At 33.1% G+C, this 18,502-nt stretch overlaps 1 protein-coding gene across 1 annotated transcript in view; it reads left to right on the top strand.

Annotated features, from left to right (window-relative positions):
• LOC149898575 (protein Wnt-5b-like) overlaps positions 1-18,172 on the top strand; it is a 42,836-nt gene extending 24,664 nt beyond the window's left edge. The window contains exons 3-7 of the mRNA XM_090114934.1: positions 11-191; positions 10,208-10,319; positions 11,426-11,528; positions 16,171-16,328; positions 17,405-18,172. Of these exons, the coding sequence (XP_089971060.1) occupies positions 11-191; positions 10,208-10,319; positions 11,426-11,528; positions 16,171-16,328; positions 17,405-17,602 (752 nt within the window). The 3' untranslated portion in view covers positions 17,603-18,172. The remainder of the gene's footprint in view (positions 1-10; positions 192-10,207; positions 10,320-11,425; positions 11,529-16,170; positions 16,329-17,404) is intronic.
• Positions 18,173-18,502: the final 330 nt, after the last annotated feature.

Here is an 18,502-nt window from a genome sequence, read left to right as displayed (position 1 = left end):
TATTTCACAGCATCCAGAGAAACAGCGTTCACCCACGCAATCACATCAGCGGGCGTGTCTCTAGCCGTATCGCGAGCTTGTCGCGACGGTCGGCTAGCGTCCTGTGGGTGCAGCCGCGCGGCGAGGCCGAGGCATTTGCATACCGACTGGGTGTGGGGCGGCTGTGGGGACGATCTGGAGTATGGGTATAAGTACGTATTATGTGATAGTAGGTTATAGGGGATAGGAATTTCATGAAAATAATCTGTATACTTTTTTATTTAGTAGTTAGTATTAGTACTAGCCGTTATGTAGAGATAAACTACGATAACATGGCGCGCCCCTCCAAAATTCAAAACGTTTGAAAGTATTTGTGAAATTCATAATAAATAATATAATAATATAATATAATAATAAAAATTAATAATTTAATTATTATATTATTATAAAAATATATAAAAATGAATCGCAAAATGTGTTGGTAAGCGCATAACTCGAGAACGGCTGAACCGATTTCGATAATTCTTTTTTTATTATATTCCTTGAAGTACGAGGATGGTTTTTATGTAGAGAAAACGTAATTAATATGTACCACGGGCGAAGCCGGGGCGGACCGCTAGTAAATAATAATAATATAATATTTAAATATTTGTATTTCACTACACACATTGAAACAGTAATTTGGAGGGGCGCGCCATGTTATCGTAGTTTATCTCTAGCTTTGTAATGGTAATATAATAATTATTAATTATTAATTTAAACTCGATCGAGTAATTTTTGAGTTACTTCGAAACAAACAGTAAAGAGTAGATATTTTATTGTATGAAAGTATCATGAACTTAATTATTTTTCATTATTTATGGATTATAATGCGTCCATTACTTAAATAAACGTTATATGTAAGGTAATTAATTAAACCTTGGTTACCTGCGTTACCACCTGACGCACCTTATACCTGTCTACTAGGATCTCATAAAATAGAAGAGGGATATTTTACCTGTTTTCAGAGTCAATTCCTGTGGGAACATCCACGCTTTCCCTTTCCATTCACGTGAAAATAATATTTTGTCCCTCTCCAACACACCTGGGGAAATGGGAAATTCGGATACAAAGTGCGCTTGTGGGATGATTGCTATTTCTTTCACACCCCAGAAAATCTATATTTTCCTACTCGTTTTACCCTGCCATTGTTTATTTATTTATTTATTTATTTATTTATTTATTTACACACACCCATAGAACTAACTATCATTACAGGTTAACCTAATTCGACAGAGTTCTTTTATAAATTAAGAAAAACAAACATATCTCATAAAAATATAAAAATAAACACGTTGTAACACAATAATAGCCTATTAAGCCTCAATAATTCATAAACTTAACATTTCTGCTGATAGCATAATATATTTAGTAGTACCTTTGAAAATTCGCTCAAACTACAAGAAAACACATCTATTATATTGTGCAATTCGTTAATTGTACGAAATGCACAAATAAGAGGCGATTTGGCTAATAGATTAGTTCTCGCTACTGGTACATACAGTATATTGGGTAAGATTCTTTTTTCTAAATAGTGGTCTGGAACCTTTAAATACATTTCCTTTAATATTCCGGGATTGTATTCTTTGCCCCTTAAAACCCCCACCAAGTATGCCACCAGCTTAAATTCGCGCCTTACCCTTAACTCATTGTACCCCACCATGCCCAGTACAAACAGTGTGGGATACATTAGGGGATAGAAGGGATATACGCCATAAAGCTTCATGTACAGGTGGCGCATGAATTTATTTTGTACTCTTTCCAACATAACCGTGTACTTTGCTTCGTGCGGTGCCCATATGACCGCACTGTGTTCCAAATAGCTTCTGACAAGACTATTGTATAAGGTTTTGACTACCGTTATGTTGGTGAACCCCTGTGACTGCCTGAGTACAAAACCTAATTTTCTATATGCTTTTTTACAAATTTGCGTAATATGTGCTCGAAACGAAAGGTCAGCCGTGAGATTCAACCCCAAATCCCGTACTTCTGTAACTCTTCGTATCGGCGCCGCATCCACTATGTACTCATAATTTAAAGGTACCCGTGCGCGAGTAAAACTAATGATGGAACATTTACTTACATTAAAATACAACTTGTTCCGATGACTCCACTCCACTATACTATCTATATCCTGCTGGAGCCTTTCGCTATCCATTTTATCCCTTACCTCGAGCAGCAATTTAAGATCATCTGCAAATAATAAACATACTCCATGCTTGATGACCTGCGGCAGATCGTTTATCATTATTATGAATTCGAGAGGGCCCAAATTACTACCCTGGCTTACTCCCGATAGGGTGTAATATGAGTCAGATAAACAACCCTTGTAATCAACATACTGCTGTCTATCCTTTAAGTAACTACTAAAAAATTTTAAAAGATGCGGTGTACATCCCAATAAAGCCAGCTTATTCAATAAAATATCATTATCGACAGTGTCAAATGCTTTTCTAAAATCAAAGTAGGCAACATCCACCTGATGACCAGAATCTACTGCAGGCACAACATTTGACATGAAATTTAGAAGATTAGTAGTAGTACTACGACCAGGCCAAAATCCATGTTGGGCATCAGATATCAGACTACTAATTTGCTTCTGCATGGCACGATATATTGCAGCTTCAAATACTTTAGCCGGTGTCGATAAAACAGCCACTGGTCTGTAGCCACTGATATCCGATTTAACCTTTCCCTTAGGAACTGGAATGACTCTAGTAACCTTCCATTGAGCCGGAAAGGTCTCGAGTCGCATGCAAGTGTTAAAAATATATTGCAAAGGCTTCGCTAGTATCCCACTACAATCTCTAAAAAGAAACGCCGGTATCCCATCGGGACCCGCCGATCGTTTTGGCTTAAGAGACGCTAGTGCTTCTTTTACATCCTTTAAACTAAACGCATCAATATGTACTCTAGTGCTGGCGTACTCTTCTCCTGAGGCGCACTTTACTGCCATATTTACATTTAACTGGGGTGGCTCACTTGTGTAAACAGATCTAAAGAATGCTGCAAACTCTCTGGCACATTCCACATTCGTCAAAATATTACCATTTTTTAAAATAACCTCCTCCCTAGCACAACTCGATATCGATTTACAATAACTCCAAAAAGATTTTGGATCATGTCCAAATTGATTCTGTATTTTAATTAGATAATTTTTATACGCAGTGTCTATTGACTTTTTAATTCGCGATCTACAACACGAGAATTCCTGGTAATCGCTATCTTTTTTGGATTCCTTATATCTCTTATGAAGACTAGCTTTCAGTTTTAAATCCTTTATTATGCTATTCGTATACCACGAGGGATATGAGCGTGCCGTAGCAGATCTATGTTTTCTCCTCGGAACACATTCTTCAAAGATATTATTTATAACAGTATAGAAATACGAAATTATTTCGTCCACGTCCTTGGTCGCGTACAGGGCACTCCAATCAACTTCTGCAAGTTTAGAATAAAGTGCGTGATAATTTGCCTTATAGAAATTCCATTGAGGTTTTATATTGCAATCAGAGTGCTCACTGTAACGACCAACACGCTCCAATGAAGAAGAGACACTTACTACAAGTGGCGGATGGTATACGTCCACAGGCACAAGCGCCTCATCGGATGCAACTACTAAAACCTCTCCCCGAGAACTCGAACTCAAAACCAAATCCAACTGACGATTCATACATTGTTGTGTCAATGTATGAGAATATTACTACAGACTCAATAGTACCTTTCTCAGAGGGAGAGAAAATATTCACCTGCCTGAATTTCACGTCGCGCTTGTGAAAATTCAACGTGAAAGGTAGATACTACACCTTTACATTTATGATTTCCTGGTATTCAGGTGAGATGTAAGACAGGTAAAAATTCACCTGAGCTCTTCAGATTCGCGGTTTTTTACAAAAAAAACGTTTTAAATTAAATATTTATCCGTACCTGTGCCTATTTTTTATTAATGACAAATATCTTTGAAATATATCGTATCGTATTCTCATACCTCCAAAAGGGACAAATTTTATAACCTGTTTGATGTTAGCAAACGGTAAATAAATAAATTATTAGATTAAAAACATTATTTCTACCATTGTACCTGTTTAATTAATTTTTTGTTACCTACCTGACAACACAAATGAGCTGTCAGAAGGTCTTCACTCATATCAAAGCATGGTAGAAGACAGATTTAGTACTAGGGCTCCTCAATACCGTAAGAGGTGGAAGTCGTACCTACAAGCATTTTCCTCACAACTTTTCACTGAAAAATACTTTATTTTGTTATGAAAACTATAGAAGATAATCAAGTACTTATTATATAAAAATATTATCTAACTATTGAAAACTATGTAATAATATTTAGCAATTTATTATGAAATAGGTTATTTACATTAAAAAATTACAATTTTCAGAGTCTTGATCGACGATCATTATAGATCCTACAAAATTACATGATAAATCATTTATCAAACTTAAATAATATAAAACATATTCTCGACACTTATGTACTAATGTTTTAGTCTCACTCTGTGAAAATATTATATTTTTATGTTTTAAAACCACTTACCACAGACCGTAGTAGCTCATATTAAAAAAAAAAATTGATGTCGTATTCAAAAAAATTAGGTACCTAATTTATAAACTATGTTCATAATTATTTCGACCATAATAAGTAAAAAAAACATGATTTGAATGATACTAAATTACTGGATTTCTTATTGTATAAAGTTTTATAACTTTATAAATTTTAAAGAAATTCAGTAATTTCGATACGGCACCAAATTCCATTTCCAAAATTTCAGATCGTCGGGCGATGAAGGAAATATTCTGAAAAAGTAATACAAGTTTATAAGTACAACACATACACATTTTAGTAAACCTGCCAATACATTCATAGTCCATTGAATGAGTCCCTCCAAGGGGGGTCTAGAGTGCGTGAGTTAGTAACGTAAGATGTTTCTTCGGAAACATGTCAAGAGTCCCTAGGTAATAAACATACTAAAACCCCGGGCCACTAGGAGGAGCCCCGGAGTGGGGGGAGGGGGGAAATGGGTCCATTTTTTCATTTTTCGCTTAAATCTCAAAAACGGTACATGTTAGAGAAAAACTTTCAAGGAAAAGTTGAAAGGCCATAAAATTATCTACAAGTTGTACCTGAATCATTTTTTCCTATATCCTACCGTTTCTGAGTTATACGCAGTAAAACATGATTTTGGCTCAAACAATTTCAACATCAATCGATCAAAAAATATTTCTTTCTTCCAAAAAAGTCAAATGTGCAACTTGTGACCAGTACTGATAGATTGCTCTTAATTAGGTCTATAATTGGTAAAATAAACACATTCCTCCATGGAAGCCTTTAGGAGGAATCGATTGTCAAAATATTATATTAGGGCAGTTTGAGTTACTGAACTTGATCTTTTTATTTTTTTCTTCCAAAAAACTCAAAAGTGCAACTTGTGACCGGTACAGATAGATTGCTCATAATTAGGTCTATCATTGCTAAAAATACCAGATTCCACCACGGAGGCGTTTACGAGGAATTGAATTTTATCAGGGTAGTTACGATACATGAACTTTTTATTTTTTTTCTTCCAAAAAGCTCAAAAGTGCAACTTGTGACCGGTACAGATAGATTGCTCATAATTAGGTCTATCATTGATAAAAATACCAGATTCCACCAAGGAGGCGTTTACGGGGAATTGAATTTTATTAGGGTAGTTAGTTAAAAAGTTCATGTATCGTAACTACCCTAATAAAATTCAATACCTCCTAAAGGCCTCCATGGTGGAATCTGGTTTTTTTATCAATGATAGACCTAATTATTAGCAATCTATGGGTACCGGTCACAAGTTGCACTTTTGAGTTTTTTTGGAAGAAAAAAAATAAAAAGTTCAAGTATCGTATCTACCCTAATAAAATTCAATTTCCCGTAAACGCCTCCGTGGTGGAATCTAGTATTTTTATCAATGATAGACCTAATTATGAGCAATCTATCTGTACCGGTCACAAGTTGCGCTTTTGAGTTTTTTGGAAGAAAAAAATAAAAAGATCAAGTTCAGTAACTCAAACTACCCTAATATAGTATTTTGACAATCGATTCCTCCTAAAGGCTTCCATGGAGGAATGTGTTTATTTTACCAATTATAGACCTAATTAAGAGCAATCTAACAGTACCAGGCACAAGTTGCACTTTTGAGTTTTTTGGAAGAAAAAAATAAAAAGATCAAGTTCAGTAACTCAAACTACCCTAATATAGTATTTTGAAAATCGATTCCTCCTAAAGGCTTCCATGGAGGAATGTGTTTATTTTACTAATTATAGACCTAATTAAGAGCAATCTATCAGTATCGGTCACAAGTTGCACTTTTGAGTTTTTTTGGAGAAAAAAAAAAAAAAGTTCAAGTATCGTAACTACCCTAATAAAATTCAATTCCCCGTAAACGCCTCCGTGATGGAATCTGGTATTTTTATCAATGATAGACCCAATTATGAGCAATCTATCTGTACCGGTCACAAGTTGCACTTATGAGTTTTTTGGAAGAAAAAAATAAAAAGATCAAGTTCAGTAACTCAAACTACCATAATATAATATTTTGACAATCGATTCCTCCTAAAGGCTTCCATGGAGGAATGTGTTTATTTTACCAATTATAGACCTAATTAAGAGCAATCTATCAGTACCGGTCACAAGTTGCACTTTTGAGTTTTTTGGAAGACAGAAATATTTTTTGATCGATTGATGTGGAAATTGTTTGAGCCAAAATCATGTTTTACTGCGTATACGGTATAACTCAGAAACGGTAGGATATAGGAAAAAATGATTCAGGTACAACTTGTAGATAATTTTATGGCCTTTCAACTTTTCCTTGAAAGTTTTTCTCTAACATGTACCGTTTTTGAGATTTAAGCGAAAAATGAAAAAATGGACCCATTTTCCCCCTCCCCCCACTCCGGGGCTCCTCCTAGTGGCCCGGGGTTTTAGTATGTTTATTACCTAGGGACTCTTGACATGTTTCCGAAGAAACATCTTACGTTACTAACTCACGCACTCTAGAACTTTTTATTCAATGGACTATCACTACGAACCGACTCATCCCATTGGCTGATCGACTGTATTTTGACATGCGCAATGAATGGAATTTGGAGCAAGAGTCAAAGTTTTGAGGTTATTTTACCAGGATAACATAAACCCATTGGGAATATTAGCGGAAATTGGTAGTTCGGAGTTCGTATCGGTCTTTTATATCAATTTTCCAATGTGCCATTCAGTACGCCATTAGTATCCAAAGGGAGAGTATGTCTGAAATTTTACTCCACAGCTCGTAGACACGACGATTCGCCTGAAATGCTGAAAATTTTCTCCTATGTCACTGGGAGAACATGAGTAGTGAGGAAAATGAGAAAATTCCATTGGAAACGTTACAACAGGTTTTCTCTGTCTGTAGTGCGTGAAGTGGGTGGAGTTTAATGTTTTCACACACACCACTAAACATTTTTAGGGCTGAGTCGATGACGCGAATTCATTGTTGTTAGTAAAATAACTGTTAAATGAAAGTGATTTTAAATACATAATGAATTCCACAGATGAATTCACTTTGCATAGACGAGTGGATACACAGTGTCCCATGAAAGAGGTCATATTTCATTCTGTTAGGTATTTGCTACATTTGGCAGATTTTTTTGTCTATCCCGTACTCTTCCAAAAGTATATGCTATTGTAACGTATTTTTGAATTAACAGAATAGCCAGTAACAAAATGAATAATGGAAGGAATGAACAATATTCTAAAGTCTAATCGTATTAACAATGAACATACACGTAGTACACGCTGTACACGTAGTGACGTAAATCATTATGCGACAGTAGACTCAAACCATACATTGCTCATGTAAAAAATTCTATGGATATGGGCAGTACCTCCGCTAGGAGTACTAGTGTTCTGTGGGCAGTACAAAGACATTCACTGAAAAAAAGGATGAGAACATCTACGCGCTTAAAATATTATGATAGCAAAATGTCCTACGTGGACACGTGTCCTACGTCCTATGTGAAACACACAAAAATTTATTTATTTATAACAATAGATCTCATAATAATGAATTTAAACTAAGTTGTAAAGTTTTTGAAGTGAAACTTCTTTCTAAAAATATTTAGTGTAACATTTTTCCGTTACGCGTCATCTTTTTCTTATCTCTACCACGCGTGATTCGACGTATTTCTGTAAAGTTGCATATAGTAAATTATTTTTTGAAAAAAAAGGTAATAAAGAAGTTTCACTTCTTACGTGTGTACACTAGCACACGCACACATTTTTTTAAATGAAGCGTTTGCTGTTAAAGGTGAAGAAGGTTGTATGAAGAAAACATTAGATCTAATTGACTTTGACAGAACAAGCCCATTTAAGTGGCAGTCTTAATAAAATTTTACATTTAATGCATAGATGGGATTCCAAAATCGAATATGTATTAGAGATAAACTACGATAACATGGCGCGCCCCTCTAAATTACTGTTTCAATGTGTGTAGTGAAATACAAATATTTAAATTATATTATTATTATTTATAAATTAATAATATAATAATTAAATTATTAATTTTTATTATAATATTATATTTATTATCTATATTATTTATTATGAATTTCACAAATACTTTCAAACGTTTTGAATTATGGAGGGGCGCGCCATGTTATCGTAGTTTATCTCTACCTATTTTAATAATTCTAGAATAAGTAAAAAAGTTATATTTTTCATATAAATTATTATATTTTGTGCCAACCCTCACAGCGAAGGTTTTTTACCGTGAATAGAGGAGGGGCACTTTAAAAAAGCTTTTCCAATATTTTGCCCGTTTGAATTTTCTTCATGAGGGTAGCATGAAGCAAAGGAGTTAAGGAATGTTAGGAATTTGGAAAAGAATGGTTAAAAATATGTTGGGAAACGGGGAGAACGCCGTTTACTTCATAAAGGAGATTTTCCCGCATTCGAGTATTTTTATTACCAGGCGAACAAGAATTGTTAGAAGGTTCTAAGGAATGTGGCGGGTCGGGAACGCTTCTTTGGAATTTTCTTTAGAAGAAATTTTACTTATTTATAAGAAAGCTATTTTAACTAATTTTAAATTTGCTTTTGCCAAAATTGCTTTTTTGATATACCTATTCGAAAATATCTACCTTTATTATCGCCCATTTATATCATATTATTTGATTACAATGTGAATGTTTGTAAAAAAGCACGGTTATAATAGTAAAATCAAATAATTTAAATAACCGAAAATAAATAAATAAATAATATGTGATTAATAATATAACACCACTACATGAGACTTTTTAGACGTCGTTGACTTTTTACATACAAAATTTCCAAGGAATTTATGAATGAAAATTTTCACTGCACAATCTCTCTGAGTCCCGGATAATCGGATTTCACCCGGATAACCCCGGTTAACCTTTTTAAGCGAGCTTAAATCCGCCTTTGATACCAGGATCTCACAACCATTGAGGAGGTATGCTGATAAATAATTAGGGAAAAATCATGTTTATAATACATATTTTTATCTATAGGTACTTTCATAAAGAAAATAGTGGATAATAAATTTGTAAAATACGAAGTCATGCAAATTAAAGTTTTAATATTGTGAAAGCTTTTCCAAAGCTAAATTCTCGGAATCGATATCGTAGTTAAGGGTTGGGGGCTAAATAGGCGTGGCTTGTTGCATCCAACCCTCCATATTTCCGTCTCGCTCGGAAAATGTTTCAGGTACCAAGGCTCGCATAGCCGTGAAAATAATTAATTAGGTATTCTAATCATAAATAATCAGATAACAATTTAATATTTTATTTAAATCGGGAATACATGACAAAATATACTTTATTTATACTTACAAATAAAAATATTTACGTCAAAAAATGTTGACTAATCGCACACCAAAAAACAAAGTGCGGTAAAAGCTTACTGAAGTTACACAATTTCTGAAAAAAGTCACTAATTCATGCGCTTGTATTAAATTTTTCGGTGGTCCCAATAATTGCAATGGCCAGATTTTATACGCCTGTGGTGAAACTGGACCTTAATATCTCCCAAATAAAGTTTTAAATCAAATTTACATTATTATGCTAATGTGTTATGACATTTTGATTCTAGATACTTATCATTAATGAGCTGATTAAAAAAATCCACAGCTTATTAAAATAATGATTGTACCAGGTTTACAGAAGGCTTCGTAGATGTCCGTGAGCGCGAGCGGAAAGTGAAACGCGGGAGCCGCGAACAGGGGCGGCAGCTTATGAACAGGCACAACAACGAGGCGGGAAGACGGGTAAGGTGCAAAATATTGTATTAAAATTATTTAAACCAACAGACGTATTATTTTGTTTGCCTTATTTGTAAACAAAGAATGCTCACAACTCACAAGCTCAAAGACTTCTCGTGTCAAATGATGATGAGCTTTGCTTAACATGAAGACGGTAAACCGTATATCAAGTATATAACTATCAGTTTCGTGTAAATAATTAGACAAATAATCTCCAAGGCTCATGAAAGTGTAGCGCAAGGGCTTTCAAAAAGATAGAGCAAAAAATCGGTCTTAATTCTTATGCTTATACTATGTATTCTGTGCTTATACTGTAAGCTTTATTAATTTCGAGTATAAATTAAATACACAGTATTGTAACTTTTACATATTGTATAGAATATTTCAAATTCATTTCAATTTAGAAGAATTGTAATCAATGAATTGATGCTTGATTTATTATTATTAAAAGTAGACCACGTCGCTATTCGTTTCTATGCTAGCTCCTAAGAATGTAAAAAATGTACAAGTATGCAATAAATTAAGAGATAAGTCCATAGGATTTGTTTTTAAAGCAATTTCATATATTTAATAAGAATATGTTTTGCTAAAGTCATAATATCAGCACATTTATAAGGATTCCCGTCGACATTTCGGATTAGTGTCCCTCGTACTTAGCATAAATTATAGGATACATTGAAATAGTATTATTCGGTATAAATTAGTTTCTAGCTTATAGAGTTCAAGAATATATATTTTCCTAGATAATGTTTAAACAAGACATTGCAAATTGATCTTAGTTACTGTTATGACGATTGAGAAAAAAATACAACAAGCAATATTTAAATATTATGTACTATCCTTTACTTTTTTAAAGACATTATGATATTATATAAATAAATAAATAACATAATATTATGTAAATAATAAATAATGTCCTACATGGGCCCCAAATATGCATTATTTTAGAGCTGCATTCTTTGTATAAAAACATTAATTTATAATTAATATGGATGAAAAACAATGAAGTTAATAGTCAAGTCAGGGAATTAAAAAAAACTTTAAATATTTTTTCTATATTTGTGAAAATTATTATAATTTTATTATAAAATAAAATTTTTTATTTTTACCAGGCCGTCATAAAGAAGTCGAGGGTTACATGCAAGTGTCACGGCGTCTCTGGCTCCTGCAGCCTCATCACGTGCTGGCAACAACTCGCTACTTTCAGAGAAATTGGTAAGCATTTATGTCACTTATAAATTAGCTCATCGTTATTTATTATTTGATAGATAAGAATTAGTGTCTATCTTCTATTGCACTATGAAGTTACCATCCGTAATTTTTGGGTTAGACTATTGTTTTTTCAAGAGGTGGTGAACCATTGGTTATTTGAATACCTACCTACTCAAATATAAAGTAGGTAGGTACTACAATAAAAAATAACTGTTCGTAATTAATAGCATTAAAGCATTTGATGGACAAATTGTACGAGAGTCTCTATTATTTTAAGGGCCGATTTTTCAATGCTTGGTTAAAACTTATCCGTCCAATATAAATACCTATTGGCTATTACACGATCATATTAAAATGTCACATAAACTGTCAAATACTTAGAATACGATTTTAAAACATTGAGATAATATTACTACGTATGGAGGAGACACCACGAACAAAATCTGTGCGCCATTTTTTTGCTCTAACTAAGTTTTAAAAATTATTATCTAGTTAGGTACTTACCGATGAAAGTTATTCCTTTGCACTTTTCCGTATTATTTGTATTATTTGTGCAATATCGTAACACACACGAAGGCATATTTGATGCGTTTCACTTTAAAACCATTAAAAAAACCGCTCAACATACGCCATATAGCGTATGTTGTGCGGAACATAAGTGATGTAGGCGGTGTCGTCTCCATATTAATATTATCTCAATGTTTTAAAACATTGAGATAATATTACAATGGTAGTTTTATACATTATTCGACGAATAAGTTTTAACCAAGGATTGAAAAATCAGCCCTTAATGAATTAAAAAAAATTAAAAAAAAATTAAAAAATACAATAATTTTCATATCTTGTTTGTAACGAATATATTATAATATTAAAGTTTCAAAAATGATTTTCGCACGGTGCATAAATTAATTGCTTCCATGGGAGTCGACAGAGAAATAATGATGCTCATTAGTTCTTCAATAGCCGTCGAGTTCAGAATCGAGTCAATTTGGAGTCAATAAATTTGACTGGCTTTGCTTTGTTTCCTTTGTTATTTCGAATTGTCTTCTTCTTTATTAATTAATCTTGAGTCACAGTAGGTACGTAGATGCAAAGCAAAAAGAGAATTAAAGCAAAAGAAAAGAAGATGGTCGTGGGGCTTGTATCCCCTTTGATTATAATAATAAGTTAACTGTAAAAATTTTAGAAAATGTAACAAAACGATTACCGGGCATTTACTGTTTACCTACTTTTAAATCTATACTCACGTCTCACGGACAAAAATCTGAATCGTAACAGACGAAAACAAAAAAAAAACAAAGGACATCGAAATTAAAAATATCGATCTATCCCTCCCGGTACCAGGGCAGCATGATCTGACAGGAGGACAAATCGCCTCATTACTCGGAGCAAGTGCACAATGCAAGCTCGTTTGGGACACGATCAGCGAAATGGTAGAGTTCCACTACGTTAGTTTTCGTTACATTAAATTGGCTGAGTTATAGATGGTGATAAAGTGCGTCTTTGGTTTACTTTTGTGTTATTTGTAGTAATAGAAAATGGAACTGAAATATATACGATATTTCATATTATCTTGTTATGTTACTTTTGTCAACTATATTAATTCAATAGCTGTGGATTACTGTCCTCAGTATTACGGTACTTAGAATAAATAATATTATAAGATGCATTCAAATGCTTAGTAGATATTCGTTTTAGCTATTTCCTACAAGAAAAACTAACAAGACAAAGCTACATTTATAATGATTGCGGGACTCTGTAAATAATATACATATATTTTATATGATTCTAATTCCTTAGTTTTTAGTAGTAAATTTTGTACGTATATCAATCACTTTCATAATGTAACAAGTCGATATAGAGTCGTTGAGCCATAATATTGTTATGGTCCATTTACCTACATTTGTAAGATTTTAATTTAAAGTCTTATTCTACAAACAGATAAATAAAATATTTTTACGACCAAATTAATTTACATCTTGACTGACTTTACGATCACTTTAAAATTGTATACCTATTGTATTCATAATAATAAATGTATTAGTAACCTAACTTCTAAAGGCCAAAGGTTAATATCCGTATTTTTTAAATCATACAGGAACTTATAAAAACAAACCCCTATCTGATATCAATCGAGAAAAATGTTCCTTCTATTGGTAAAAGAAATACCAAAATTGGTACATTAGTTCCATAGTTAAGTTCTTACAAACAAACTCACAAAGTCACAAACTTTACCATGTTATAATTTTAGTATGTATGTAATATGTATAAATAAATAGCCGTGTCACAATATATCTCACTATAATTTATTCATTGATTCTAATTTCTAACTAATTCGATGACTGCTTGTATCCGCCATGCGGGAAGTCTTATTTATTATCTGTAATTAAAATACTATTACGCGTTTTTAATTTGAATACGTAAGTATAATAAATAACATAATGTAAAACCACGGCTAATGCACCTAACGATGTCTCTTAATGATAATTTATTTAGCATTGTTTAGAACATGTTTCCGTTTTAAATAATTGGATAGAACGACTCTGTTTATGTCACCTAATCTATACAAATACATATTAAAAAGAGGAAAGGTTTGATTTTTTGTTTGTTTGTTTGTATGAATTGAATAGGCTCCGAAACTACTTGGCAGATTTGAAAAATTCTTTCACTGTTGGAAAGCTACATCATTTCTGAGTGACATAGGCTAGGTTTTATCCCGGAAATCCCACGGGAACGGGAACTATGCGGGTTTTTTTTTGAAAACGCGGGCGAAGCCGCAGGCGGAATGCTAGTAATTTTATAAAGAGGAAAGGTTTGTAATTATGTATGTATGGTTTTCACGCATAAACTACGGGAACTATATTTTCTATCACCAAACTTTATATTTGTCATCAAGTTTTATCACCTAATAAATAGATCTATCATCACGAAATATTTTCGTTCTCAGATAAACAAAAATTGTTTCCAGGTATGAATTATCAAATTATTTTATTTATTTATTTATTTATTTATTATATAAAACGATGTCTCTTAATGATAATTTAATATATGTGTAAAATAAGAGATCGATAACCAATAAAATTATATTGCATTACATGAATATAAACTTCGTTCTTATAATAACAGTTTTGTTACTTAAATAATAGCTCTGTGCTCAGAATGGTAGATCTGTCACCAAATAAATCGATTATCGATCCCTGACTGCGACTCCTTTTTATTTGATATTTTGTCACCAATACAGTAGTAACATTTTATTTCGTTCAGATATTAAATTAATAGTATTCGTTACCAATTTAATACATCAATTTATAATTTTAATGAAAAAATGATCAAAGGAGCGGAGACAAATTGGCGCGCTTTAAAAATTATATATACCTATAATTATCGGCCAGAAAAGAAAAAGGGGGCGAATATTATCGGCCAGAAAAGAAAAGAAAAAGGGGCCCTTCGAAATCCAAACCAGCGCTGATTATTCAGTGATTATTGTTTTTTAACAATAAATATTGATTATTTTAACTTTAATTGTTTTATTTACTACTCTGCTAAAATTTTTAAAGTGAAACTTTTATTACATCGTCTCAAACTTTTTGGTCTGTGTAGCGCATGTCGCGTGTATCGCGGCTGCCGAGTAGGTATACCTACTCGGCAGCCGACCGTCACGCGACATGCGCTACACAAAGCAGTGTTCGGAACCGTTCGAACAGTTTCACTTTTACCGTGGTTTCATAAAACCACACAACATTTTTTTTATTTAAATATAATTTATACTACCAGTGGATAGTTGGTTGAAACGATGATGACAACCCTAATTTTTTATTTGAACTTAATGCAATTTTCTAGTAACATAATAATATGATTTATTGGTGATCTCTTTAAATTAGTTTGCTTAAATACTTATTAGGACACACCTATTATAATACATACAAAAACATTTATTTGGTACTAGACCTTATATCTCAGGATTTTAGGTGATTTATTTGTGGAACTGATTTTGCATTGTTTGGTGACTACATTTTGGTGACAGATCTACTATTTTGAGGACAAACCTTATTATTTAAGAAACAAAAAACTAATTAAATTGGTGATAGCTTAAATGATACCCATAAACTACTGGACCGATTTCAAAAATTCTTTCACCATTAGAAAGCTGCATCTTCACTGAGCAACATAGGCTATAAAACATGTAGGTACCACGGGCGAAGCCGGGCGGACCGCTAGTATATTATAGACAGTTAAATATTTTGTGTCGTAGTCGTCGTAGTGAGTTGTAACTTGTAATGTCACCATAGCTTTCCTATCTTGCCATAGCTAGCACAGAATATTACTAAATACATAGTTATTAGTTACCATACATAGCTTCGCAGAGGGCACAGCTTCGTCTACTTTTAAAAGGATTAGGTATATTTGCAATATTTTTAATTGATCCACACGGCACACCTCTTTCGCTATTGCGTGATCGTATGTAGCTTTCCTCTATAGCCTTCCTCAATAAGTAAACAGCTATGGTTTGTTTTGAATTGGCAGGCATTTCATTTCTTCTACTTACGAGACCATGGACAGAGTTCGTTGCTACAAGCATCTAATGATACCTAATGACTGGTTAAATAAATCTCTATCTTTTTTTTTGATATCGTATTTTTTTAAGGTGACTATTTACGAGACAAATACGAAGGTGCGACAGAAGTGAAGGTGTCGAGACGCGGGAAGCTGCGTCTCACAAATCCGAACTACAGCCTGCCGACCGCGCAAGATCTCGTATATTTGGAGGACTCGCCTAATTACTGTGTGAAGAACGATACATTGGTAATATTCTATGAATCTTCATTATTGTATTCCGTATTCAATGATGAAAAGATTTTGTTAATAAAATAGGGAGATAATAAGAGTTCGTGTTGTGTGCTTTTTGACTGATTTTAGATAGATATTTATAGGATAACATCTAGTCGCAGTGAAATTTTTATTACTGTGTTGATATATTCACGAATAATTAGATAATTAAACGAGGCATGACGACAGTATTCATAAATGATCGAATTAGTGTTTTTAAGGGAAAATTTATAATAAATAAATTAAAAATAGTCACTTAGAAATAGTAAAAACATTAAGATTAATGAGATTATCAATAAAATAAAACATTGAAATTCTGCAGTCGGCCATCTTGACTAAAACACGCGTGACGTCACGTCTATGTAAACAGCTTCGCGTCAGGTATATTTTGTTGTTATGAATATGTTGAGAATACGCATTTTTATTTATTTTCTATTTTTTAACGTATGCTTTATCGACTCAGAACAGAAATATAATTGCGAATTCACGAATATATGGTTCGGGTTTCTCTCCGTCCAATTTATACAATCATTTCATATTATTTTCTCTTTAATACTTTTTTTTGGGTATTATTTTTATGTAGATTCACATTGCAATACTGCACACCACTTATAAACTTTGAAATTAGATTCTATAATACTTAATAATTAAATATTTGTTTAATTTTGCTTCGCTATGCATACAGATAATTACGTATTTACGTAATAGTGACGTCACGCCTACGCCATGACACCTGTGAGCTGTTTTGGCACAGTTAATAAATATTTTTTGAAAAATAGCTTTTATCTTCGTTAAATTTAAGTATATTAGCGAAATATAGGGTTTTTCTTGTTTAATAAACGTATACACACATTATGGAAGAGGTTTTGAAAATCTTTCGTCATGCCTAATAATTTATCCTTTCCAACGACATGAGGCTTTGACACGTATCGAGTCAAAGAATACCCCATTATAATAAGGTTATACCATGGTTATACCTATCTGTGCAAATAAAGTCGTAATTCACTTGTTTTGAATAATTCATTCGCAAAATTCAATATTGTTCTCTCCAGGGCTCACCCGGAACAACGGGCCGCGAATGTAACAGGACATCAGCGGGCATAGACGGTTGCTCGTTGCTATGTTGCGGTCGCGGCTACAACACCAAGCGGATGGTCGTCAAGGAGCGGTGTGGCTGCAAGTTTCATTGGTGTTGCCATGTCGAGTGCAACACGTGCGTGAAGACTGTTGAAGTGTATACTTGTAAATAAAGATTTGAACCGAGAATTGTAACAGCTCAGACTGCGAAAATAAATATAATAAACATGAAATGTCTGTAGGTATTATAATAAATAGTATCCCATATATTTGTATTGACTCAAATTATGGTTTTTCCCAAATATTTCGAAAATTAAATAGCATAAATGAGGCATCGGTATACTATTTCTTCAAGGTTTCTTCCTACAACAAAATACGCTTGATATTGAGGCTAATAATACTCATTCGTATGGATCACACTATCGCGACGAAATATCATGATACTTTAAAAATCATAAAAACTAGGAAACCTAGGTTTTCGAAGTATATATATATATATTATGACTGTCTGTAGTAATAACAAAAAAAAAACAATCTATCATTAATTGCTTCTATAGTGTCATCTTACTTCTATCATTACAACTCGTATTAGTGCTATGTACTTAACAATCAGTATTTTTAATAAATTAGTACTAGACAAGTAAGTTTATTTATTACGGGACTTGATGATTGTAGGAATCATTTTTCGCAATACTTTTATAAGAGGAATATGCTTGTATGTAATAAAATATGTCATAGATTGTTTCCTAATGTCTATAAATAAAAATTACTGTAATGTGTTACGTGTTTTAATTATTGTCTTGGCTTTCTTAATTATTCTGTTTAAATACTAAATATAGGTTTGACTTTTTATGCATATAGCAGTGAGCATAATACTGCTTTTATATAGAATGTTAGAATGATGCGTTCTATGGCTGTGTGCTGTGGATGCGTATCTACTATGGACGCGCGTTATGGATTCTCGCTAGATAAGTGCTGCGGTACATCGATACATCATAGCTCGAGCTGCGCATTTCTTCTTCCTCGTACATCTTAATCGCGCCTCTACGTAACTTTGTGTCAGTCAACTTAAT

This window comes from Colias eurytheme, chromosome 22, assembly GCF_061535395.1.
Source record: "Colias eurytheme isolate Ceu_HAF_F1 chromosome 22, ilColEury1 Martin Lab GWU primary, whole genome shotgun sequence".
Lineage (NCBI taxonomy): Eukaryota > Metazoa > Arthropoda > Insecta > Lepidoptera > Pieridae > Colias > Colias eurytheme.
This window is presented reverse-complemented; position numbering and strand designations above follow the sequence as displayed.